The sequence below is a fragment of the Sorex fumeus genome, unplaced genomic scaffold, assembly GCF_029834395.1.
Source record: "Sorex fumeus unplaced genomic scaffold, SorFum_2.1 ptg000051l, whole genome shotgun sequence".
Lineage (NCBI taxonomy): Eukaryota > Metazoa > Chordata > Mammalia > Eulipotyphla > Soricidae > Sorex > Sorex fumeus.
In genome coordinates, this window is record NW_026606108.1 from 22,937,982 (window position 1) to 22,962,869 (window position 24,888).

The 24,888-nt window shown below is 45.6% G+C and overlaps 1 protein-coding gene across 2 annotated transcripts in view; it reads left to right on the plus strand.

The window, feature by feature from the left end:
• Nucleotides 1-5,388: 5,388 nt before the first annotated feature.
• SNX24 (sorting nexin 24) overlaps nt 5,389-24,888 on the plus strand; it is a 148,454-nt gene continuing 128,954 nt past the window's right edge. For both annotated transcript variants that reach the window (XM_056124372.1, XM_056124371.1), the window contains exon 1: nt 5,389-5,534. In XM_056124372.1, the coding sequence (XP_055980347.1) occupies nt 5,475-5,534 (60 nt within the window). In that variant the 5' untranslated portion in view covers nt 5,389-5,474. The remainder of the gene's footprint in view (nt 5,535-24,888) is intronic.

Below are 24,888 nucleotides of genomic sequence, written 5' to 3' on the forward strand. Positions count from 1 at the left end.
CCCAAAAAAGGTTACATCACTTTAAAAAACTGAGTCTTAAGATCTGTATGTAACTATAAATTGACCGAAATGTCTACTTCACTTTTGTGGTTCCCTGCATAGACGGTCATGTGATTATCATGAATTAAGGAGACATAAGTTCATTAACAATAATTAACTACAGATGGGCAGTGCAAAAGATTCTCTAAGATAATGATGGAGGAAGATAAGACTTGTAAGAAGGAGGCTTGGGGAATTTGAAGGCATTTCAACATCTTGGGCACTAGGAAATAAGAATGCCATAATAGTTATCTCTGTGATATTGTATATTTCAAAAATATTTGGTATGCGGGATAGAATCACCAGCCCTTTCTCTATGCAAAACACAGAATCAAATAAATAGTAGACAATACTCTTACAGTAAGAGTAATATTAGGTAGCAATATTATGGAAATAAAAAGAGGAGAACCACAACAAAAAAAATGCTGGGAAAGAATGTTGATTACTCTTCTATTATTAGGACCATGAATTGAGCTGTGCTAATCTGTGTAGGAGAGCCATAGCAATTTGACCAATAGAAATATAACATGAGCCACATTTGTAATTTAGACTTTTCTGTAATCTAATTTTAAAGAATAGGGTTGGAGCGATAGCGGTAGGGCGTTTGCCTTGCACGCAGCCAACATGGCCGACCTGAGTTCGATTCCTCCGCCCCTCTCGGAGAGCCCGGCAAGCTACCGAGAGTATCTTGCCCACACAGGAGAGCCTGGCAAGCCACCCATGATGTATTCTATATGCCAAACACAGTAACAACAAAATCTCCAATGGAGACGTTACTGGGCCCGCTCAAGCTCGAGCAAATCGAGCAATTTTAAAGAGTAAACAGGCAAAGTTAGTAGCTCTAAAATGTCTAATATAGGGGCCAGAGTGAGAGTACAGCAGGTAGGGCATTTGCCCTGCACATGGCCGACCGGGGTTCAGTTTCCGGCATCCCATATGGTCCCCCAAGCATTGCTGGGAGTAATTCCTGAGTGTAGAGCCAGGAGTAACTCCTGAGCATTGCTGGGTGTGACCCAAACAGCAAAAAAAAAAAAAAAATCTGACATGTAGTTCAGTATATTAAAAATTATTGCAGTATTTTAAGTTCTGATGATTTTGTTTGGTATAGTCTTGATATCTTCCTTGTGTTAGACACTGTCACATTCCCATTCAGATGACATCGTTGCCACATGTGGCTAAATGGGTATTAGTGAGCTGTGCAGATTTAGACAGTACTTGTGGAAATGGAAATACAGATGAAGTTGAACAGCTGTTTTGTTAATTCATGATCCATATCCAGCAAAGAAGCTCAATAAAAGGAACAAGTAATAGGTATGACTCTCAAGGGAAGGTACAACTTGGGTGCACAGCTTTGTAAGGAAGTGCTTTCCTAGTAGTGATTGATACTTACTTTGAATAAATTGTAGCACTGTGTTGCCAATGGAGAAGGTAAGAGATGGTCTAATACTATGCTCTCATCTTACAGAGGAGGAAATTCAGAGCTTAAATCATGATGATTAAATTGATTTTTCCTCTTTAATCTGTATTGATTGGCTGAACATTCTTACTTGAAAATATTTGATAAGCTTTTCAAAATTTTTATTCTAATTATCCACATAAAGAATTCTCAAAAGTCTTTGGGATAAAAATAATTTATTTCTTCAAAGTTAAGTGGCTAAGCATAGAAAATTATAGAGAATAGGAAAGTTGTGACATGCTGTCTAAATTTTTAACACGTTCAAGAAACTTGAAATGCTCCTCTTCCTTTCTCTTGTCACATACTTTTAAATCTCTGCAGATTGACTTTTTAATTTTTCTTAATTGGTCAAATGAAAACTTTGTAATTAAAGCCAATTAAGATAAAGTTGCCCATTTGTTAGTTAATATACTGAAACTTTTTTTTATTAAGGGAAGCTGGTGGGATAAAATCCTTAATCAGGAACTGAGGGTTTTTTTTTTTAGGTTCTGTTTTTAAATATATATGTAACTTCAATAAGAATTAAATTAGACAAAATTTAACAAAACTATTTAAATAATAAATTGCTTTCTTATTGCTTCCACCATAAAGTCTCCAGTTATCTTGCTTTTTAAAATTTTATGGATCTTCAAATATTCTCACTATATATACATTTATACAGTGTGAGTTGAGGAGTTGAGTGTGTGTACATCAGTGTGTTTATGCATGCATGGCATTTGGTTTTTCAAGCAAACTTAACGTTACATTTAAGTTGAAATGTTTCCTTAACCTCCAATAATACATATAAAGCAAAATGCTTAATTTTTTTTTTTTTTTTGCTTTTTGGGTCACACTTGGCGATGCACAGGGGTTACTCCTGGCTCTGCACTCAGGAGTTACTCCTGGTGGTGGTCAGGGGACCATATGGGATGCTGGAAATCGAACCCGGGTCGGCTGTGTGCAAGGCAAACGCCCTACCCGCTGTGCTATCTCTCCAGCCCCGCAAAATGCTTATTTTCTGAGAGTTATTTTGCTTATGTATTATCCTGCCAAGACCAGTTTGGATTCATTCTTTTCCTGAAACCTCACTAAAATCTGTTTCTTCTCTACTATCTCCTGGGTTCAAGAATTTGTGACTATTTACCAGAACTTTTGTCTTTTATGAAATATACTTCATTAACCTATCTACTTAGCCAAGCTTAAATTAATCTTTTTAAAGGACTATCACATTACTATGTTTTAGAATTACTGTGTCACATTACTATGTTTTAGAATCAAATTCATCAGAACCGGCATTACGTCTTTTCCTGGCCCCACACCCTTTATTCTTTTTCTTTTGTGCTTTTTTTGTTATGGTGTTAAGGATCAAATCCAGGACCTCACACACAGAAGACAGTTCTCTTGCCCTTGAATCATGTCCCTATCCCTGTTTTTCCTGTCTTGATTTCCTTGCTATAATCCACTTTTTGCTGTAATCAAAAGTTGCCCTATCTTGTTGCCTTAAGCTTTACCAGTGGTATTACTGATGGACTTTACCTGAGTTCCCTTTCCCCTTCAGCGTTGTGAATCCCTCCCACCCTTTGATCTTTAGGGCCAAATTTGAAATCCAGTCTTTATGTATCCTTTCCAGTCTTCTAAGTGGAAACAAGGAATCTCTTTTTCTTGGTAGATTTTTCTTTTTCATAACACTTTGTGTTCTCATAGAAGTATCTCCACTACAAACATGGCTAATGTTGTTCAATGAGTGTTGTGGGAAACGAATTTGGACACCTTCAATACCTCCAAGAGACACAAAAGAGGTTTGAGCTACAAATAGAATTGCTTAGGGAAAGAAACATTTCCACAAAACGCATAGTCTTCGCCTTAGGTATGGAAGCAGTGGAATGGCTCTTAGCAAAGGACAGTGTTACTTATGCTGTCCAGATTTAAGGCTTTGGTGACTCAGGTTACTACTGCTATGATTATCTGAGTTTTTATAGTAGGTACAGAGTTTGGGGAAGAGCCAGTTTTACTCACATGGATTGCTTTTATTAGCTGATACTAACTTCATTGTCAATTGTCATCGATTTTTGTTAATTTTCTGATGAAAAGATAATTTAGTTGATCTCCCAGATTTAGAGTTTGATGAAGAGACTCAGGAACAGTGTGATGATAGATTTGCCGTGTTTGTTCACTTTAGAACCATCTCATCTTCGTTAGCCCACTTTATTCCTACCATTAAATCCAACAAATGACCATGCCTGACAGGAAAATGGCATTTACACAAATGCTAGGCTACTAGCAGAGGTAGGGTTTGCATAGAAAGCAAGCAAGTAACAAATGATCAGTTACCTGTTGCTGAAGATTCTATGCTTATTTATGCCTGGGTTACATTATCCACTGAGACAATAACCTTTAACCATCTTGAGATAGTTTGTGGGGGCAGGGAATTTTTTGCCATCAGCTATTTTAAAAATATTCTTGAACATTTTATTGCACACACGCCTCCGGAGTTGTTATGAAGCTAAAGTGGGACACAGTGGGTCATAACATCTAGGCATATGTTGTATGCAATTGGTTGTGTTAAGTTGAAAACTGCCAAATGAACTGAAAAGGGGTTGTTTGTTTTGGGGCCACACCCAGTGGTGCTTATTCCTGGCTCTGCACTCAGGAATTATTCTTTAGTTTGGGATACCGGGGATCCAGCCCAGGTGGCCATGTCTAAGGCTAGCTCCCTACCCGCTGTACAATCGCTTTGGCCCTATTTTCTTTTAGAAGGCTGTGGGTCTAAACTTAAAAGTAGATGAATGAATTTCAATATCGCGAAAGTCCGTAGAGATTTAGGAAGCTACAAGCTGGATGGACCCCAAAACTCAATTCAAAGAATACCAAGTTCCACTGCCATCCATCCTGTTCAAGAGGCTGATGATCAGTCATACTAGGGCGCAGGTGGGTATGTGCTGAGCTAGTATGAGACTTTGAAGGGCACTAGTCTGGAAGGTTCTGCAGGGTCCACATCCCGTGGCTTCGTCATGTCAAGGAAGCGATTTTTCCTTTTTCCTATAACAAAACGTGATAATGCTTTTGACAGGGTGTCATGACCCACAAAGTTCAAGGGCATTCCGAGTTAGGGGTAGCAGTTAGCCTGAAGCCTAAAAGCGCCTGAGCTGCCTTCTCAGTGACCCGGGAGTCCCCTCTTAAGTTCCTGTTCTGCTTCATGCTGAAACATAATATGGAAGAAAAACAGCATTGACAATGGTTAGTAACCTGATAATCAGGTTTCCTTAACAGGGTGACTTAATCTTTTCAGGTATTAGATACTTTGAAGTGGTTAGGTTTGGCCGGAGGTTAGTTGTGGTCCTCGCCCACAACACCCCTGCGGTCCCCCAATTTCTCTTTTTCCCCCACCGCTTGTCTTCTGTTTTCCTTATACAGCTAAGAATCTCTGCACAGTTCCTTGGAAGCAAGCAACACTAGAACTGGGGCCAGACGCCGGATCTCGGATCTCAGTCACCGACGGTGCAATGCATTGGGAAAGTCTTGGTAGCAAGTTGAGGGGGGGAGAGGGGGTGCGGTTCACGGCTGTCATCTTCTGCCACTATTCCTAACGCAAATTCGACGAACCCCAACAAAACCTGGATGCTCCCGGCTTTTCTTATTCCAGACTCGCATGAACTCTGCGGACTGGGCGACCAGGCCGGCGTCTGCGGAGCCCGAGGGGCGAGGGATCCGGGGCGCGGCCCAGTCGTCGGCGCGGAGGCACGCACACCCCCTTTCTGCACACTCAGGTTTGCGGGCGCCGCCTCCTCCGGGCCCAGCTGATCTCCGCTGCCCCTTGGGCCGGACCCACCTAGCGCCTCGCGTCCTCTGCTCCCCGCGCCGGCCCCGGCGACCGCGGCTCGGCGCAGCCCCCCGGGGCCCCGCCAGGCCGGCGAGGGGGCGGGGCGGCGGCCGGGGGCGGAGCGGCGGCCGCGGCGTGAGCCCGCCCCTGCTCGTCCTCCGCCGGCCGGCCGGTGCGGCCATGGAGGTCTACATCCCGTCCTTTCGCTACGAGGAGAGCGACCTGGAGCGGGGATACACGGTAGGCGCGTGCCGCGACCGGCCCGGGCCCCGCCGGCCCTTCCCGCGGCGCTGCTCCCGGGGCGCCCCCCGCCCCCGCCCCCGCCGCGCCGCCGCCGCGGTGCACGGGGACACTCGCCCGCCTCCCCTCCCCCGGCCCGGAGGGAGGACTGCGCCCCGGCGCCGTTGTCAAGGCAACGGGCGCCCCCCGCGCGGACGGCTCCGCGCGGCCGCGGGCGCCGGGGCACCCCGGCTCGGTCCCGGTGCTCGGCCCGCGCCTCTGCGGGCCTCCGGGCCGGAGCGCGTGCAGCCCGCGGACGCGGCGCTCGCCGGGCTCGGCGCGGTGCCCGGGATGAGCGGCGCGCGCGCCTGGCACTGCTGCCCCCGCTGCCCGGACCCGGTGGCTTCGAGGAGGCTGGAGGTCAGCTGCAAGTTGTGCTGGCTTCATTGCCGCCTGGGGAGCGGGCTACTTTTCTGTTCTTGTTTATTGTTTTTCAAAGCATCCTTCGTAGCTCTTAGCCACGGTGAGCCCCTGTGTTTGCCTTTCGGTGGTTGCCAAAGTTTCTAGCTGTGCAATGTCTTGGAATGGCAAGGTCAGGGGCAGCTTGAGCCCCCCTGGGCTAAGGGAAGAGGAGCAGTGAGGAACCCCTGGCCCCTGAGCTTCCGAATTGGGCGGGGGGGGGGGGGTGATGAGAGAGGGTGAGGGCTTTGGGGTAACAAATTGAGTAAGTAGGACTGTGGCAGCTTCCCAGGTGTTTGGACATCTCAAGTTTTTGCTAGAGGAAAGGCTCCTGGCTAGTAGCCCCTGCCAACACGTGTTTGCAGGAGTTCAAGGACAGGTGGGCTCAGGGCAGAGGACTGTTACTTTGTGGGAGGGCTCTTAGTTACTCTGCATCACTCACTGGAGGAACCCAGGCAGCTTCCAGGGATTTAGCAGAAGCTTTTCCACCTGTGTGCTTGAAACAGCCTTGATACCAAGTTCCCTCGGAACAGTCTTTAGAACCTAACATGTTCATCAACTTTCAAAGGAGGATTTAGAATTCAGTGACAGTTGGGGAGGGAAATATCCAGAGAGTTGTGTGGCTTGCTTGAATGAAGAAGACTGCCAGATCTAAGTGTCCCCAAATAGGTCCTCACAAGTCTTTTCCATGGGAGGAACCTGAGTGAGCTCAGTAGTGGTCCTTTATATCAAGAATCATTTCCTGTGAATTAACACTTGGGGTGCACAATAAGTTAGAATTAAGTTTGAACCCATTCAAGGCATTTCCCCCCTAGGTTATCTTTCCTTCTTTCAAGATCTCACCTCTCCTCTGTCAGCATCAGCAATAAGGGAGGGCCCGTCTGCCTACTATCTTGGAGATATTATGGACTATGAAGATTAAAAGGCTGTTTGTTCGAGGTCTGGATTGTGCCCGGGTTCACAAGGATCATAAACAGGAACTGCGGCTTGCATGGCACTGGGTTCTGTGCTGTGAGCTTTATCTGCCTAGTCCCTTTATAAGTCAGCTTCAAAGAAGAACCCTAGGTCCTTTAGATTGGTAACCATATTGTTAAGATAATTTCTGCAAATGACTTGTTTTTCCTTTATGAGATTGTGAAGCCTGTCTTTGTACTCCCAAGCAACTTTTTATAGTGTTACAACAGCTTATTTGTTCAGCCAGCATTTGCCTGTTGTTGTCTATTCTAGATGCTAAGAATATAGCCGTGAAAAATATTTTATCTTTGAGGGAGCAAAGGATCCCAGAGTTTAAAAGTTCCGCCTGAATTTCCTAAGGAAGAAACAGATAAAACAGTGTAGAAAAGTACCTTTTTCACTTTAGAGGCTACGTTTGTGTTTTAAGTTTAAGAAACTTTATATTATACATTCTGACAAATTCAGTGATAAGTTTAAAGTACAAGAGGGTAATTCTTCCGCCTTCTAATCCCTACGTTCTCAGAGATAAAATGAAGAGAGATATTTTCTTAGGAACTTTTCCTCTTACAGTATAAGAATGTAAGGTTTTTCTTTTCCTTAGTTTTTGTGCCGTACCCGCTGTGCTGAGGGATCACTCCTGAAAGTAGTCAGCAGACCAGATGCTGTGCTGGGGATTGAACCAGGTTTAGCTGCATGAAAGGCAGTTGCCTGAATCCTGTACTCTATAGCCCCCTGGGGTTCCCCACCCCCCAACCCCCAAGAATAAATAGCATGGGCCAAGAAGAAAGTTCAAAGAACTTTGTATGTGGGCGCCCTGGGTTTGATTCCTGATATGACCTGGTCCCCTGAGTATCATAAGATGTGTTCTCCCCCTAGAAAATGAATAAGTAGCAAGATTTTACTATTGCTATCCTGCAGCTCATGAGTAGCCCCACTGTATGAGTGTGGAGAGTTCTGTCTCATTAGGAGGACTAAAATGAATCTTACACAACAGCAGTGCCCCATAGTATGTGGTCTCTAGTCTCTCTGACTGGCTTTTGGCATTTACTTATAAGATTTTAGCTACTATGACAAATGTGAAAATAGAACATCCGTGGCATTCTATCCTCTGTACAGTTTAAGTCTACCTTCCAGAGAAGGTATGATTTGGCTCGTTTTACCGATTAAACATTTGCCGCAGCCTACACTGGGGGGAGTGGGGGTTGCAGGACAGAAGGCTGTTCCTGTCTTTAGCCTACTTGGTCACGCAAGAGGAACAGGGGAAGGAAGAGCCCAGGGTCCTGATGTCAGCGGAATCCAGTGGAAAGGAGCTGAGTGGGCAGTTGTGATCTGCCTTAGGGTGCTGAGATGGGGGTGGGGTGAGGGATGAGTTGGGAGGCTGGCTTTTGAAATCTGATTAAGTTTTTGCTGGGCTTGTGAATTCTAGAAAGAAGAAGTGCAGGGCAGAGACATTTTAAACTCCCAGATTTATCCCCACAAAGGGGGGCAGAAGGTTTTTAATCATTTTCCTGTAGGAAAGAACAGAAGAGGGTATTGTAACAGGTTGTGGATGGATTCAAATATGACTTGATGGAGAGGTGCCCTGCCAAGAGCTTCTTTTGGAATGTGGTGCTTTGGACTCTCAGTTCCCTGAAGGCACTCTGCTCCCACCCCAGCTCCAGGCCTGGTACATCCTACAGACTCCCAGTGCCTCCCCTTTAAAGGATAAACAGTTGCACCTTCTACCAAGTGAATTTGGGCAGGGCATGATTAGGGGCTGGAGCCAGCCCCTGTGGGTCCTGAGGTTAAGGTGCAGGCAGGATTTTAAGGAACTGAGAGATTGTGCTGTGATTACATACCAGATGAGGTGAGGTTAGCTCACAGCTATAAAAGAGTGTGGACTTTAGCCTCAGGCCCTGGAGTTGCTGGCTGTTTGTAGAATAGGAAGTAGCATGCTGAGTCCTGCATTTCAAAGCATGGCCTAGAAGCCCTGTGTCACATGCAGAGATAATTGCAAAAGAACCAGAAAGGCGAGCACTGGATTGGGCAAGTTGGCAAGGACAGGGAAAAATGGAGGCCCCGATCTTCAGGGCCACTTGATCAGATGTGAGGCAACAGGGTGACCCTGAGGAAGACAGGTACCACTTAACAAGTGGGAACTGAAGGCATGGGTGAAAATGGATAAGGGCTTCATTTGGTTTGGAGGGCTTGGGGCGGGCACTTTTTTTTTTTAATTAATTAATGTTTTTATTAGTGAAACACCACAAGGTACAGTTGTGGACTTTCAAATTTTTGTGATTGGGTTTCAGTTATACAACGATCGAGTACCCATCCCTCCACCAGTGCTCATTCTCCACCACCAATGATCCTAGTAGCCTTCCCACCCCTACACCCCATCCCCCCTTGGGGTGGGCACTTTGATTGCAGGAATTCAGACTATCCATGGGACTGGGTGGGAAATAGGGCTCCTCTGGCTGACCTTGCCCATGCAGAAAGCAGAAAAACAGGCGTTTTCTCAAGAAGAACTGGTGGATGGGGAAAAGGAGGACTGTGGGAGAAATCCTCGCATCCTACTTGAGGAAGGAGAAGACCCAGGGATGTGAGGCAGAGATGAGATATTCACTGTCCTGGAGGAAACACTGGAGGTCAGACTTCTGTGGGGAGAAAGGGGGGCCAGTGGTGCCCCTGGTTTCCATCTTCAAACCTGTAGTTAGGGTTGAGGTGGCACATTTGAATGGGCTCAACTTTGGCTTTCTCAGTTGTCAAAGTCTAGGCATTGATTTAGTTTTTCAAGTTCATTTTAACTCTGCTATTGACTCTGAGGCTTGCACATTTTTTTAGGGGGATTTGGAATCTATCACTGATCTTCTTAATTACCCTGCTTTTCAATACATAAGGCAGCTTCATTTTACATGATCATAATATTGAAATATGCAGGAATCTTTATTGATTTAATGCTTTATGGAGTAAATACAAAAATAGAACAATACAATGGGCTGCCCGTTTAGCCATTACTCACCTGCCAATATTTCACAGTTCTGTTCTTCACACCGACTCCTTTGTTCCTCACCTTTTTGAAATTCTGAAATTTTGAAATAAATCCAAGGTAGCAGCACCTATAAATATTTACTGAATACTTGTAACTTCCTATTAAGCATAACCAGAATGTAAATGTTATCATAAAATTCATAATACCTCCATATTATCTGATTTCAGTTGTGGTTTATTTATTTATTTATTTATTTATTTTGGTCAGGGGAATAGCCACATCTCATGGTGCTCTGGCTGCTTGGGTAGCCGTGTGGTGCTGAGGTTGAATCCAGGCCTCCTGCATGCAAAGTGTGTGTGCCACCATTGAGCCATCTCCTTGACCCTCCTGTGTCTTTTTCTTTTTTTCAAACATAAGCAGCCTGTAAATATTTCCTTGGAATTGACAGTGGCCTGTGGGAAAAACTTGTCACAACCATTTGTCCTTTTTTTGTGAGTGCAAGCCTGCAAAGGACTCAATCCCTTCCCCCTGGTGTCACTGTAGATTTCGGGGTCGGCATGCTCTAAATCCTACAGCATCCTGAGGAAGAGAGGGCTTTTCTGCAGAGTCAGGCCCTTTCCTCTCTAAAGTTCTGATCCCAGGCTCTGGCATATCTCCTCCTCCGCTGTGGGCTTCTCCTCCACTCCTGCTCCCACTGGGGCAGTTCCACATGTGGGTTGGCCGACGCATTCCCAAACAAGAAAGGAGCAGTCCTCTGAACTGGGATTGTCGGGGGCATCTCAGGAGTAGGGTACCAGGCCTGCCCATTGCTGGCACTTCCCCCAGCACAGTGGGAGAAGGGCAGAAGGACAGCAAGACCACAGTGTCCACAGCGATGCCTTTCAGTCCCCAGGCACCTTTGGCATGAAGGGGATCTTTGTTTGGTAGGCCAGCGCTGGCCGGGTGCCTCACTCCCGGCGAACCCAGAGCCTAAACACACTGTAAGTGGTGTTGAGCGATTAAATCGAACCTCTGTGGACGTGTTCCTTACCCTTAAGGACAGGAAAAACCGTGTGAAAATACGCTCTTGGCACCTTAGCAAGTGGGATGCTACATTCAATCAAAATCAAAGCAGGTTCTGGAGGTGATTTCTGCAAAGAGGGTTCCTAGAAGTGTGGGAACAGAAGTTTGTTTTCAATGAGTTTGATCTACCTTTTCACCTTTAATGGGACTGGGGAAGGGGCGCAGGGAGGGTCCTAGGACATACCCACCAGTGCTCAGGGGTTATTCCTGGCCAGGTAAGAGTAACCCCTAAGTTGGAAGTTGGCCATATTCAGACCAGTGCCTTACTCCTCACCTTTGGTTTTTTATTTTCTGATTAAATACTTTTAAACAGACCTTTGCCGTTGAAATAATTTTAGATGGGCAGAGAAGTTAAAAGGGTTGTATGGAGAGTTTCCTACCCTCTTCTGGTTTCTCCCATTGTTCACATTGTTAATATTTTACATCTCCGTAACATTGTCAGCACCAGGAAGCTCTCTGGGACATCGCTGTGGACTTACCAGTTCCTGTTCCTGGAACTCACCAGTTCTTCCCTTTTTCCCCTCTTTTTGAGCCAGGACACAATCCAGGAGACCATATTACATTTTCTTTTGTCTGCTTTGATGTAATTGCTAAGTAGTCTAAATTGTAGCACACCGTGTATCAGAAGTGAGGCAAACCTGCTATTAGAAACAAACCTGAATAGAAAAAAACAACTTTCGGTTACCTCACAAGCTTTCTGGGGATTATTTGCTGTTTGACAAAAGTCTGTTTTTTGTTTTACCAGTTTCTGGTGGAAACTGATGTGGTCTAATGGGGAAAGGCAAGATGGTGTCTCCAGCTATTTTACTCCTGGCCCTGTGCTCAGGAATTACTCTGGTGGGTTGTGTGTGTGTGTGTGTGTGTGTGTGTGTGTGTGTATTTTGTTTTTTTTACCTTTTTTGTGTTTGTGGTGCTGGATGTCAAACCCAGAATCTTACACGTGCAAGCATGCGTTCTAATGCTAGCCACACCCATGGCCCTTACCATTTTAAGTAGATTCTGTCTTGAAATTTACTCTTTTAAAACTCTTTAACAGACATCAGTAATATAGACAAAAGTCTGAGAGAAATATGTATGTTAGATAAACTCTTTCAGTTACTTTGCGGTACTGCTTCCCCCCCACCCCCCACAAATGCCAGGGATATTCTCCCTTCTATTGAATTATCACTTGTTAATAATATTAAATGTTTGCAGGAATATATCCTGGCTCTTATGTGTCTTGAAAGATTTGTGATCCATGACTCACCAGGTGCCAGCCCAAAAATACCCTCTCCCCATATATCCCAAATCACCCCTCATTTCTCCCTGGCAACCATCATTTTCCCTTTGTTTTGGGGCCCCACCCAGAAGTGCTCAGAGGTTACTCCTGTCTCAGTGCTCAGGACACTCCAGTGCAGTGCGAAGGAGAGAACCGAGCTCCCCAGCATGCAAGTCTGTACTCTGCCTATTGAGCAGTAGAATTCCATCTGGCATTCTTTATTGCAACTTCCAAACTGTGCACACAATGCTGCTTTTATTTTCTTGGCATAAAGGGGGGGAAAAAGTATGTTTTTTTAGTTTTTTTAGATCATCAGTGAAATGTGTTTCCCTGAAGGATTGGGATAGATTTTAGAGGTCACTGAAGTACATTTTGGTTATTTCCCATCCCCCTCTGCATCCCTCAATTTATAGGACCCATCGAGCTCATACTTGACATTCCTGTGCTGGTCTCCAGGTTTTTGGTGGAATTTAGATGCTTAGATTTTTAATGGTATTTCCTGTTATTTCACTTTGTTATTTTGCTTTCTGGGTTATTTCTCAGTTATTGTCTTGCTTCTCTCCTCTCTTGCAAAAGTAACCCTACATTGTAGAAAACTTCAACCTGTGTAGCAGTAGGGAGAGTAATGACCTTTAATGACCTTTTACTCAGCTCCACAAGCTCTAAGCTCACAGCCAATGCTGTTTCCTGCCTTTCCAGTGCTCTTGGAACATGTGCTTTGACTCATTTGGAAGCAAACCTCATATTTCTTCTTGTAAATACTTTTAGCTTGTATTTTTGAAAATAGGTTCCCCATCTAGAATATCATCTCAGTATCATTACCACAGTCCCCTAAAAATAAGTACCAATTCATCAGTGTATTATAACGATCAGTCTTTCACGCTTTCCTTGTTTCCCCACTTTTAAATGCAGTTTCTTTTGATTTAGGATTGAACTTAGGTTGACAGAAAGTGACTGCTTAATAGATCTTAAAAGCAGTGCTTTTAAGTACTTCTTCTTTTGCCTCTTTCTTTTCTTTGTTTTGTTATTATTTTGTTGTACCAACTATGCCATTTGTTCTATAGAGTTTTCTTCTACTCTGGATTTTGCTGAGTACATCCTGGTGTCATTATTGGCATATTCCTTGTGACATGCATAATGAGAAGATTAAAGCTTGATATCATTTTTATATTCGATTTGTGACACTGGAAGTCATCGAAGAGTATTGCCCAGATCTGTTCATTCACTCAACAGTGACTTCTGATGCAACTCCTTTTTATTGATCAGCTTGAGGACATATCTAGAGCAAAGTTAGGGTCTCATAAACCAGTTAGTTACTAAAGGGAGGGTAAATTTTTTTGATTATTCCTTTCATTGTATATTTTTTGAAAGAATGAGTTGATTGACTTCCCAAGATTATAAACTGAATGATGGTGGTTTGCCTCAAAGGCTTTCTTTACAACATTAAGATCATTATGAACTTGTGAGTGTTTGTGTTCTTCATGTCATTTGATCCCTTGTAGATATCATTCTGAGATGTTTCTGCCTTGCCTTTGGCCATTTCCGAGTTTGGCTTTTTCAGAGTAGAGCCTGTGACTTTAATGTAACCTTAGTTCTTTTTATAAATTCTTGTGTTTCAGTTTAACAAGCTACTCCTGCTGCATCTCCCTTTCCTGCCAGACATATGGGACAAACCATTTCTCTAATGCTCTCTGCTTGCTTGTAGAGGAAGGTTACATTTAGGGGCCATGATGTGGTCACCAGGCATGTGCATTCTTTGGTTTGTGAAGGTTTCTACATCTTTTCAGGGATCCAAGTTTTGAATTTTTAATGATAAAATACACAATAAATATCAAATGGCAGGGCTTGTTCCTTTCATTCTTTTTTTCCTTTTTCTCTCTTCAACTGTGTCTTCTTTATTACACTTTGAAAATCTTTTTCTTTTTTTTTTTATTTGCCATTCAGCAGGTTTGGGGACACCTTCAGGTGTGTCACAGCCAACTAGTCCTAGGGTTCAGTGTGAAGACCAAGGGTATCATGGTGGAGAGCATGTGTGGTGATGTTTGGTCATCCTCTGGTGTGACATATTAGATCCATATTAGGCACATACAAGGAACACACCATGGCAAGTGTACTATCAACTCAAGCCCCGGGAAACCTCAGTCTTTTAGCTGCTGAGACTAATAGAATAGCGCATAATTAGCAGTTTACTTTCTCATATTATATACATCAGAGTGTCTACGTTATAATTGCAGTCAGAAACATTTTTTTTTAAGTTGTCTTTTTTTAAAATCTTTCTTGAAGACTTGGTTGTTGAGGTATCTGTGGTTGTTGCCTGGTGCTGATATGCTAGGGATCGCACACTCCTTGGGTGTTATTATTATTATAATTATTATTATAATTAATATTGGGGGGACAGATGAAGGACTGAGCTTACAGCCTCATGCCTGGCAAGCCCAGCCTAACACTGAGCAATCCCTGGGAACTGTTTGTGGGGGTGTGGGGGACTGAGAGGGAACCTGCCAAGCAATGCAGAGGGGTTCTGGATGGCCATTCCTGACAATATTCAGCCAGCCAGGTCTGATGATAGAGTGCTTCTCAGACCCATGGTGCTGGTGGCCACCAGGGCAACCCCACTGATACCAGGTGTCAAACTTGGGACTTTAAGCATACAAGGCATTGTCCTCCCGTTCTTGAGCTGTCTTCTGTCCTTGAATCTTTATCCCTCCATGTGTATGTGTGTGTGTGTGTTAGTGTGTGTGTGTGTGTGTGTATGTATGTGTATGGGTGGATTGGAGTAGCATGCATCAAACCCAAGGCCTCACACATTCTCAACTTTGCTGAGCCACATCCTTAGCTCCAGAAACATTTTTAAGAGGGTTTTTGTTCTTGTGGTTGTTTTGAGATAACGCTTCTAGGAGTCTACAGAAACAGTTCATTGTGTTTCAAAATTAGTTTGATTTGTTTTCTGTCTTATAACCCAACAGTTACTAATCCCCCTTTATTTTGTTTTCTTAGGGTTTTTTCTTTTTCTTTCTTTTTTTTTTTAGGCCCAGCTTTCTGTCTTAATACTCATCCTATACTTAAAGCATGTCAGATTTTGCCTGCTGCCATCTAACTTCCTTCATTTCCCCACACCTTGCTCTCCCAGCAGCTATAGTTTATACTTTGAGCTTGCAGCGATGGTTTATACTTTGAACTTGAAATAAATATGTTTCCCTTACCCTTTCTTAGATTCAAGTGTAGTTTATTAAAACATGTTCTTGACCCATGGTGGGTTTTTTTTTCTTTTGCTTTTTGGGTCACACCCAGTGATGCACAGGGGTTACTCCTGACTCTGCACTCAGGAATTACTCCTGGCAGTGCTCAGGGGACCATCTGGGATGCTGGGAATTGAACCCAGATTGGCCGTGTACAAGGCAAAAACCCTACCCGCTGTGCTATTGCTCCAGCGCCAATGACCCATGGTTTTGTCTCAGGTGACTGGACAAGCTGCATAAGACCTGTGATCCACTGTGTGGTCACAGTCACTAACCCCCAGAGGGTGTTCCCCCCACCCCCCAATGTATATTTTAAGATTCAGTGGATCAGCAGGTGTCTTTGTGTGCCTTTGTGACAACGTATCTTTGTAATGGGTTGAGTGGCTTCTGGATCAGAAGGTCAATGCACTTTAGTTTGACCCATTAAAAGCCTTTCCTAGGGCAATCTGTGAGCGGCTCCTTTCCCCTCCTGCTTGCCAGCCCCTGGGTGTGGTGTAGGCTCGGGGCCAATCTGATAGGGAGCTGGGGTATCTCCCTCTACTACCCATGTGCTTTGCTTGCTGCTATGCTGATGACTAGATTGGGCAGACTCAGAACATTATTGTTGCCGACCCTGTGTGTGCATGTTTGTGCGTGAGTGGGTATTTGAAGTATGCTCACACTCTCATGAATTTTTAGTCACAAAATAGATAGATTACTCAAGTGCTCACTTTATAATCCTTAATCTAAGAAAGAAGAGCAATTTAGTAGGTGAGCGGAGTCTCACCCGCTGATTTCTTTGAATTTAGAAATTATTTTAGAAACTCTAAAGCATCTCCCCTACACCCTCCTTTTCACCTTGTGTGTGAAATGTTTTTTGTTGTCAAGTTGACATTCTTGTCATTGTTTCTGAGGTGCCTGCCTTCTCCCATAGTCCTGCTTCATGGTGCTGGGAGGAGCTGGAAAGTTGGGCTATTTGAAAAAAGGAGAATCATTTCCATTCCAGGGAGGGGCAGGTGGGGGTTTTTGGTTGGGATACTTGAGGGGGGAGGGGAGCGGCAGGGTGGCGTTCAAGCTGGACTCAGTGGGTGAGCGGCTCTTAGACACCCAGACAGGATTCTGTTCCAGAAGCCCCTGTCTGTCACATGCTTCTGTGTTTGCTGGTTTTGAGATGAGAGAGACATCACGGTAATAAATATGTGAGAGAGAAAAATTGTGTCATTAGCATTTAGGAAAGACAGAGTGAATCAGTCTTTTAAAAACTTCACTCAAAAGAGAGGTGCCTGCCATAGAGGCAGGCTGGGGTGGGGGGTGGCTTGAAGAGGTGGGAGGGGGCACTGGTGTTGGGAAATTACATTGGGAGAGGGATGGGTGTTGGAACATTTTATGACTGAAATGCAATCATGAACAATTTTGTAATGCTCTACCTCACTGTGATTCAATTAAAAAAAATTAAAAAAGAAAAACTTCACTCAACTGAAAAATTGAATCCAGTAGTGATGAGAATGGGCTGAGGGGGCAGGTTCTCTAAGACCCTGTTGGTGAGACTACAACTTTGAAGATCCGTTTTGGAGGCCAGCTTGTTAGTATGTGAAATGAAATATCTATACGCCCTCTAGCCTAACCTTTCCTGCAATGCACATGCGCACACGTGGAAACTTAGTCCTTAGAGCATGGTTAAAGCAGAGCCAGCTAATTTCTGGTCCTCACGGGCAATGTGTAAGATTATCACACCCCACTGGTGTCTGGTGTTTCCAACCCCCCTTTATGTAATAGCTCTTCATTCACAGCTCTCCTGGACAGACAGTGACCCCCAGTTGTTGCCGCTCAGCTGCATCCTTGCTTCTTGCCTCTTGGGGCTCTGTCACTGTCTTCACTTTCTATGCTCTGGACCCGCCTCATCTCCAGGGCAGTGGCACTGTTTATATATATTACCTATCCCCAGTCTTGCTGTCCCTGTTATCTGACTGGCAACACCCCACATAAGGGAGATTTCAAACAACCATTCAAGTGTCTCAATGATCTGCCCCTCCCTCCACTTTCCCTGAAACTGCACATGGAGAGAAACGGGAAGTAGTCACCAACTCACATGACAAATGTTAGTCTGCCTCCTATCAGTTGGTGCTTTCCTGCCTGCCGGATGGGCACCAGGGGACAGATGCCTGGTCCCCCAGAGCTGGAATCCTCAGCAGCCAGACCCAGCCAGAGATTGAAGCTCACCTGATTATTGAACTGTACTCCCTGCCCTAGGAACATTGTCCTTCCCACACCATCTTTGGGTAGGGGACAGGGAAGGGGGCTCGGAAGGTGGCTGGGAAGGGGACTCACTGTCTGCTTCAGGTGGATCGGGTCTCTGCATCCTGTGTCCACTGGTGTGGGACCCTTCATGGGGGCTAGGAGAGCGAATCACAGGAGCAGGAATGGGGAAGGGGTGTTTGGACCACTTATCCCAGTAACTTGTGCCTTCGCCATCTGTGTCATGTCGCTGTCACTTCCATTTCACAGTGAGCTGTGGCAGCTGTCGAGGGGTGCGTCAGGCATCCCCAGTGCCAGTTACAGGCAGACTTGGTGTTGATTCCTATTTTGGTGTCAGCCTGTGCTCAGGCTGCAGTGGACCTGGAAAGAGTGGCCGCCCCCAGAGAGGAGTGGGGCTTCGTTTCAGAGCCCTGCCAGCGGGGGCGCTCGTGCTCCTGCCAGTCAAGCGCCTTGCAGCATCTGGGCCTAGTGGCTCAGCCACCCTTTCTTCTTTGTGCCCTGGGACAGAACTAACCCCTGCTAACCCACACCAAGTTAGCAGTCACCATGAACGGGCCTGAGTAATGCCCCTGTCAAAGCCTCCCTCCAACATTCCAAGAGGTGCCTCCAATCAGGCAGGGCGGGTCCTCTACCTACAGGTTGAAGTATAGCCACATCCCCAGGCTCTTCCCAAAACACCCAGGGTGAGGGTAGTGCTTGACTGTGTATCTGGACACCCATGGCTGAACCAACATCACACTTCCCTCTAAGAGGCGTGCCCTTCCTTCCTAAACAAACTGTGCTGTGTCTCCCTTTCACTGGGCAGGAAGTAAGCGTTTATCTCTTATTAACTAAGGTTTATTTTATCTTTTATTATCTGATTAGGGTTTCTTATCTGCATGTTGGAAGGCTTTTTCTTCAGATGCATACCTGTGAAAGACCTCTGCTCCTTTTGTTTTTACAAAATGATCACAGCACAGGGAATGAAACTTTCTGGAAAAGGTCTGTTTCCCTCGTTTAGTATTAGGATGCAATTAGAGCTCATTGTCAGTAAAAATTGATGGCTCTAGCTTCTGCGATATTGAGCCTGTGCTAATAAATGCAACAGTTGTTCATAATTTGGTGGTAACTGACCTTTAAATGTAGATGTTCACAGAGGCTGGCCCTGGGGACCAATCTAACATCCAAATGACACCCAGGAGGACTTGTTATCATTTAAATATGCTTCCTTTTTGTCAATACCAGAATAACAAATACTGGTTAGATTTCTAATGTTGATTCAGATACCAGGAAACTCGCTGAATAAATTAGCGCACATTTGATTTATATTGACCCAAATTTTTTTTACTTTGCCGTGTTACAGGTCAAGGTGACATGCATTTAAATGCATTGCAGAGCAGAGGTCTTGACTTGACTGACATGAATGCTTACCCTGTCTTTAATTGACTTTTAAATATTATCCCCAAATTTCTTCTCAACTATCAGTTATTAAGAACAGGGTGGAAATTAACTGAGGATTTTGGTGAAGACCTTATTATTTTTTTTTAAGTCAATGATTCTGACCTTTCCCATCCAGATGATTGGAATAAATCTCTGTTACATTTTATCTTACAGTTCACAAGTCTGGATGATCTTTTTTCATCATAGACATTGACTATACTGTTGGTGGGTTTCCCAGGGAGTTTTTCAGAAATGATTTGAGATGACATGGGGAAACCGTTCATCATGAACAAAGTCTTGCCTAGAGTAGAAGGACTTCATCAAGAAAATATATTTTCCTGGTTCTGTGAACTTTTTCACTGGGATGTATGTGGGGGGGCGGCAGTTGGTGGGGTTAGGGGAAGGGTGGAGACTCGGATTTATTTTGTCAGCCATTCATCAGCAGTCCAAAGAAGCGGATGTATCCAGGAAGCTTTAATTGACACCTGATTTGCCCTTTGAGAGACTATCCTAATGGATGCGTCTTCTCTCACATAATAAAATTATTGGGAAAAGCATCTTTTGTTCTTTCAGTGCACAAGTGGGCATTTACACCTGGCAGTGCTGAGAAGTTGTTCCCAGTGATGCTCAAGGGCCCTTGGGTGCCAAGTGTGGAACCTGGCCACCCATGTGCTGAGCATGTGAATTCTGAGCTGTTGACCACCCATCAGTATGCATTTTTTCCCCTTTAAACTGATGTTTTTTTTGCGAGAAGGTTTACGTTTTTTTTAATATAGGAGTACTGCTATTTATTCAGCTGTCAATTAAGTTGTTGAATTGGGCATGGACTCAGTACTTTTTTAAAAATGTTTTTTAATTGGGTATCTGTGAGATAGCCATTAGAAAGCTGTTCATAATTGGGTTTTAGTCATGCAATGATCCAGCACCCATCCCTCCACCAATGTACATTTCCCACCGCCTTTGTCCCCTGTTTCCCCACCACCACCCCCCAGCCCCTCCCCCCCCAGCCTTGCACTATGGGAGACACTTTCCTTCTTGCTCACTCTCTCCTTTTCCTTTTGTGCATTATGGTTTGCAGTACAAGTGCTAAGAGGTCATGGTGTTTGTTCAGGGCATTTGGTATTTTTATCGGGGCCATAAGAATGGAGTAGCTTTTCAACTGGGTGGCAGCTTTGGGGTGTGGACGTGACTGCTGAGGCTTCCGGAAGTACAGGGAGGTGGGGGCAGGTAGCCCATCCCAACCCTGAGAAAGCCTGGAGATTTCAGTCACAAAACCCGCATACCAGAATTTTCATCAGATTGTGATCTGTCCTGAGATGTAGAGTCAGGCCAGGGGTATGGTGGTGATTTGGGATTGTGGAAGCAAGCGGCTGCTGGGTACTCTGCATGGGTGGGCCATCAGGTCAACCTGCCCCACTCCAATTTACCCCAAGTCTGTTCAGACATGCGCAGGTCTGAAATTAACTATGGCTTTTGATCTCTTTCGAGATTTATCTATGGGTCTCTGAAATAAGGCAAATAAATGAGCTTGTATAGTTTGGAGATGGTTTGTGGGTGTGGCTCCCATATAGCTAACTTTTGGCTGTTTAATTTTTTGATAAACTTGGTCCCAAGTTGTTGGGGCCCAGTCAAATGCACAGCGGCAATTTTGGGGTTATCAGGAAGCCTGAAGTCACCATCAGACTGCTGATGCACTGGTCCCACAGGTACATGACCTGTGGGCGGCACCATACCCCCAAAGGTTTACATAACTTTAAAGCTTAATTTTTAAAATTAATTTGCTTGTGAGAAATATTGCCTCAATTTAAACATCCCCTTTCTCTCCCCCTGTTTAGCACTGAAATGCACCAAGGTCTCTATTCCTCTTGGCCATGTAGATCTCCGAGGTTAATCAGAAGGTGTGGTCAGGAAATTCAGGGTAACTGAACTTTGCTTTTGGAATTGCTGCATATAATCAAAAGGTGGCACAGATCTCTTTTCCTGTCCTTTGAAAGTAAGGGCCTGAAAAGATAACTCAGTGACTGAAAAAACATGTTCTGCATGCAGGGTCCCCAGGTTCGGTTTGGGAAAGCTCACATGGTCCCCTAAACACTATGGAAAGTGGCCCTGAGCACAGAGCCAGAAGTAGTTACCAGGAATCACCTGGGACGTGCCCTCAGCCCCCGGTAAAAGTTTCTAGTGAAAGTCTTAGAGGTGAAGCAAGCTGCCCTCCAGAGCATCAAAGGATACCAGCACTGCCCCATCTCCCCAGCCTCAGGAATGCATCCGTCTGGGCATGGGATGGCCATTTCTGCCATTTTCAAATACCTGTTTCCTTAGCCTGTAGCTTTGTCTGTGTGTCCATCTTCCAGGACAGCCATGGCCCCTTAGTATCCCTGAGGGCCAGACATATGACAGTGTCTAACTGGTGATAGAAGAGGAAAGGAAATAGAAAAGGCAAAGGAAAGGAATGAGAGAAGGACCAGTGTAAAGGAGCTGGATGAGTCGTCGAGGAGAGGTGGAGAGAGGTCCTCAGGGTTTCTCTGTAGTGGACTTCCACTTAGCAAGCTGAGGAATGGAAAGACTTTGGGGCCTGATGCTCAGGGGCAAAGCCGGGATTTGGGGAAGAGGTGGAGCATTGGTGTGTTGGTGCTGCTGGTGGATGTGCCTCTCTGGCTCCATGCCACATGTGGGCTTGGGCTTTGGCACCAGCACCCAGCTGCTGACACCCCACTGGAGATGTCTGCAAACAGCTATGTCTGGGGTCCTCCCTCCAGGAGTCTGAGGATCCCAGGGGAATGTTTTTGAGGAGCTGCCAAAACTACAAGTTGCCCTGGAACTACGCCTGTGCAGTGTCTGGGAGCCCTCTGAGACTGTTTCCATACCCCAGCATGGAAACCAAGCTGGGAAGCCAGTGGTTCTTGGGTGTGACCAAACACACAGGGTTTGGGGCCCTGTGATGTGGGAGCACGGTACCCCCTAAAAAAAGACCAGTGTGTATTTTCTTACCAAAGTTATATTTATATAAAATTGTATGTGCAGATTTTCATATTTGATCCCCAGAGAAGCTCTGTAATGGGGGCCCAGACTTGGGTGGTATTTCAAAGCCCTCCGAATTATTCTGGGTCTTCACCAAGTCTGCAGAGGTCAGGTTAGGTGGCAGACGTTATTCTGGAGGAGCCTCTGGCCCTCTCCAGAAAGTTTTTGTTTTACAACTCTGATTCAGTAGCAGTCACCGGGGCAGCCTGCCCAGTCGGCTGCAAGTGTGTGTGTATGTTGCAGGTGGGAGGTGGGGGGTGGTTATGGGGTTGCGGGGGTGGGGGGTGGGGGCGGTGTTTCTGAACCTGTGTGCTCAGAGGCTTTCCTGGCTGCAGCCAGACTGGGGAGCTTCCAAGATGACCAGACAGGCTGGCATCCGCTTCCGGGTCCTGGTGACTCACTCAAGCAGGAACTTGTGCAAGACATGCTCCTTGTCCTGAGCCCCATGCCCAGTACACGCTGTCTGTCTGCCCCCAGAGCTAGCGCGGGCAGAGGCACGGGCATGCAGCCAGCATCCTAGGGCCACCAGAAGGGGTGGAAATGCCGTCATCATCATCATTATCATCATCATCATCATCATCATCATCATCATTATCATCATCGACATTTTCTCATCCATTGGCTGATGAGGAAGATGCCTCCTATCATCTTCTGGAAGCTGTTTTCTTCTTTCTCACCTTGGAGTAATTCCATATTTAATTGACTTTTTAAATAATTCTCCTGGTTTATTTTATTGGCTTCAGGCCACCCCTAGTGTTGCTCAGGGGCTTCTTTTGATTCAGTGCCTGGGGTTACTCCTGGAGGTGCCCCAAGGACTCAGCAATGCTGGGGATCAACCCGGGGATCCTGTGTGGAAAGCAGGTGCTCCAGCCCAGTGTACTGTGTCCCCAGACCCTTAGAAATGGCATCACCAGGAGGCCAGGAGACAGATAGTACGGTGGGTAAGGCACTTGCTTTGAATGTAGCTGACTCAGATTCATTGTCAGCACCAGAATGTGGTACCACAGCACCATTAGAAGTGATTCCTTAACTCAAAGCCATGAGTAAGTCTTGAGCACCAGTGGGTATGGCCAAAAAGAAACGAACAGAAGACCAGACAGCTCAGTAGGTTGGAGCATGGGATTGGCAGGCTGGAGCACCAGGTACCATACCTAATGCCACATGGCCCCCTTGAGCACAGAGCCTGATATATCCCTCAGACACCATCAGATGTGGCCCCAAACCAAACAAAGCAATAACCATGCATTTCGTAATAATGAAAGCAGGAGATCCAAACTATAGCAACCAAACTTAAAAATATACCTCTCACAGAGGCAGGCTTGGGGAGTGTCTAGGGGTGCTGGGAGGAAACCAGGGACACAGGTGGAAGTCAGTATCTGTGTTGACAGTGGTTCTGGTACATAGTGTAATTAAAATTCAAATATTTGTGTAATTAAAACTCAAGAGTGGCCGCAAGGCCCCCTGAGCACTGCATGGAAGGTCTTCCTCCTCCTGATCTCCCATCTCCCCCCTTTTGTACTTTCAGATTAGAAAATGATGACATCCTCAGTGTCTCATTGTCTCAGTAACATCGGGCTTCAAAATCAGTGAAGGCATGGATTTTGTAGTTCAGGAGACAATGGGGTGACATCAGCTAGGTGTTGGTCACAGAGGACTGGCAGGTCATTCCTGGCCCTTTCCTTGGCTGGACTTGGTTAAAACCTTGAGTGGGTCCCCACTTTCTCTGCATACAGGAAGATTTTCTCAGAAGAGAGACAAGAGCCACACCTTGATGTGGTTAGTTCTGGCTGTACCTGGCGCAGTCAGGCCACCCCTCTTCTGTGCTTTGCTCAGAAACTTGCACCGTGGGATCCCCAGTGTCCAGCACAGTCTAGCCAGGCAACACCTGAGACACAGGCTCATCACAGGTGCCCCCATTGTCTGCCAGCAGGGAATCCGGTGGGAGAGAGCTTGAACCTGAGCTTGTGCATGGAGAGGGGAAGATTGGCAAGTGTCCCTGTGCTCTGACCCATGTCATGTTCTCATCCTAAACCCTACAAAGGTTAGAGGCGACTTTTGGAAATCCCGCCAATGCTGGTGGAACATTTATTTAGTTTGTGAAGTTGACCCCTTTGTTGGGATGAAGTCCAGTGAGAGCGGAAGTGTTGAGGTTGAAGGGGGATCTTTGGAGCTGATGATACCTGACCACTTCCTAACCATGCATTCTGATGTCTATTGCCGCGGTGCCCCTCTGACCCAGGAACAGCACCTGTTTCCCAGTGAGGAGGGAGGTCTGAGCCACATGATGTAATCAGCACCTCCTGGGGTCATAGTTGCTGATGGTTACATTTGCTCCTAAATGTTTCCATTTTTCAGTGCAGGTATTCCCCTAGGACTAAATAGCAGAGAACACTCCAGAATGGTAGGTTCTTTGTGTCGCTGGCACACAGGGGAGGGGTTAAGCTCGGTAGAGCACATGCCTGCTATAATCTTCAGCTATATCCTGGTACATATACACATACCCTCAACCCACCAACATGCTAGAAAAAACAGTTTATTGCAAACAAGCCACGAAATGCACTTCGTTTACCTGGTGTCATTTCTCCCTCCAACCTGGGTGTCCCCGCTCTGTTGCGCAGTTCCACCTGCCCAGGGGCCCAGAGTCTCCTGAGATGCATGAGGCAGCTGCTTGCCACCTCAGCAGCTGCTTTGGTTACGTGGGTAGGTTTCCTGCGCAGAGACCGCCATGCACTGGCTGTGCCCGCACCTTGGCCCTGTATTATT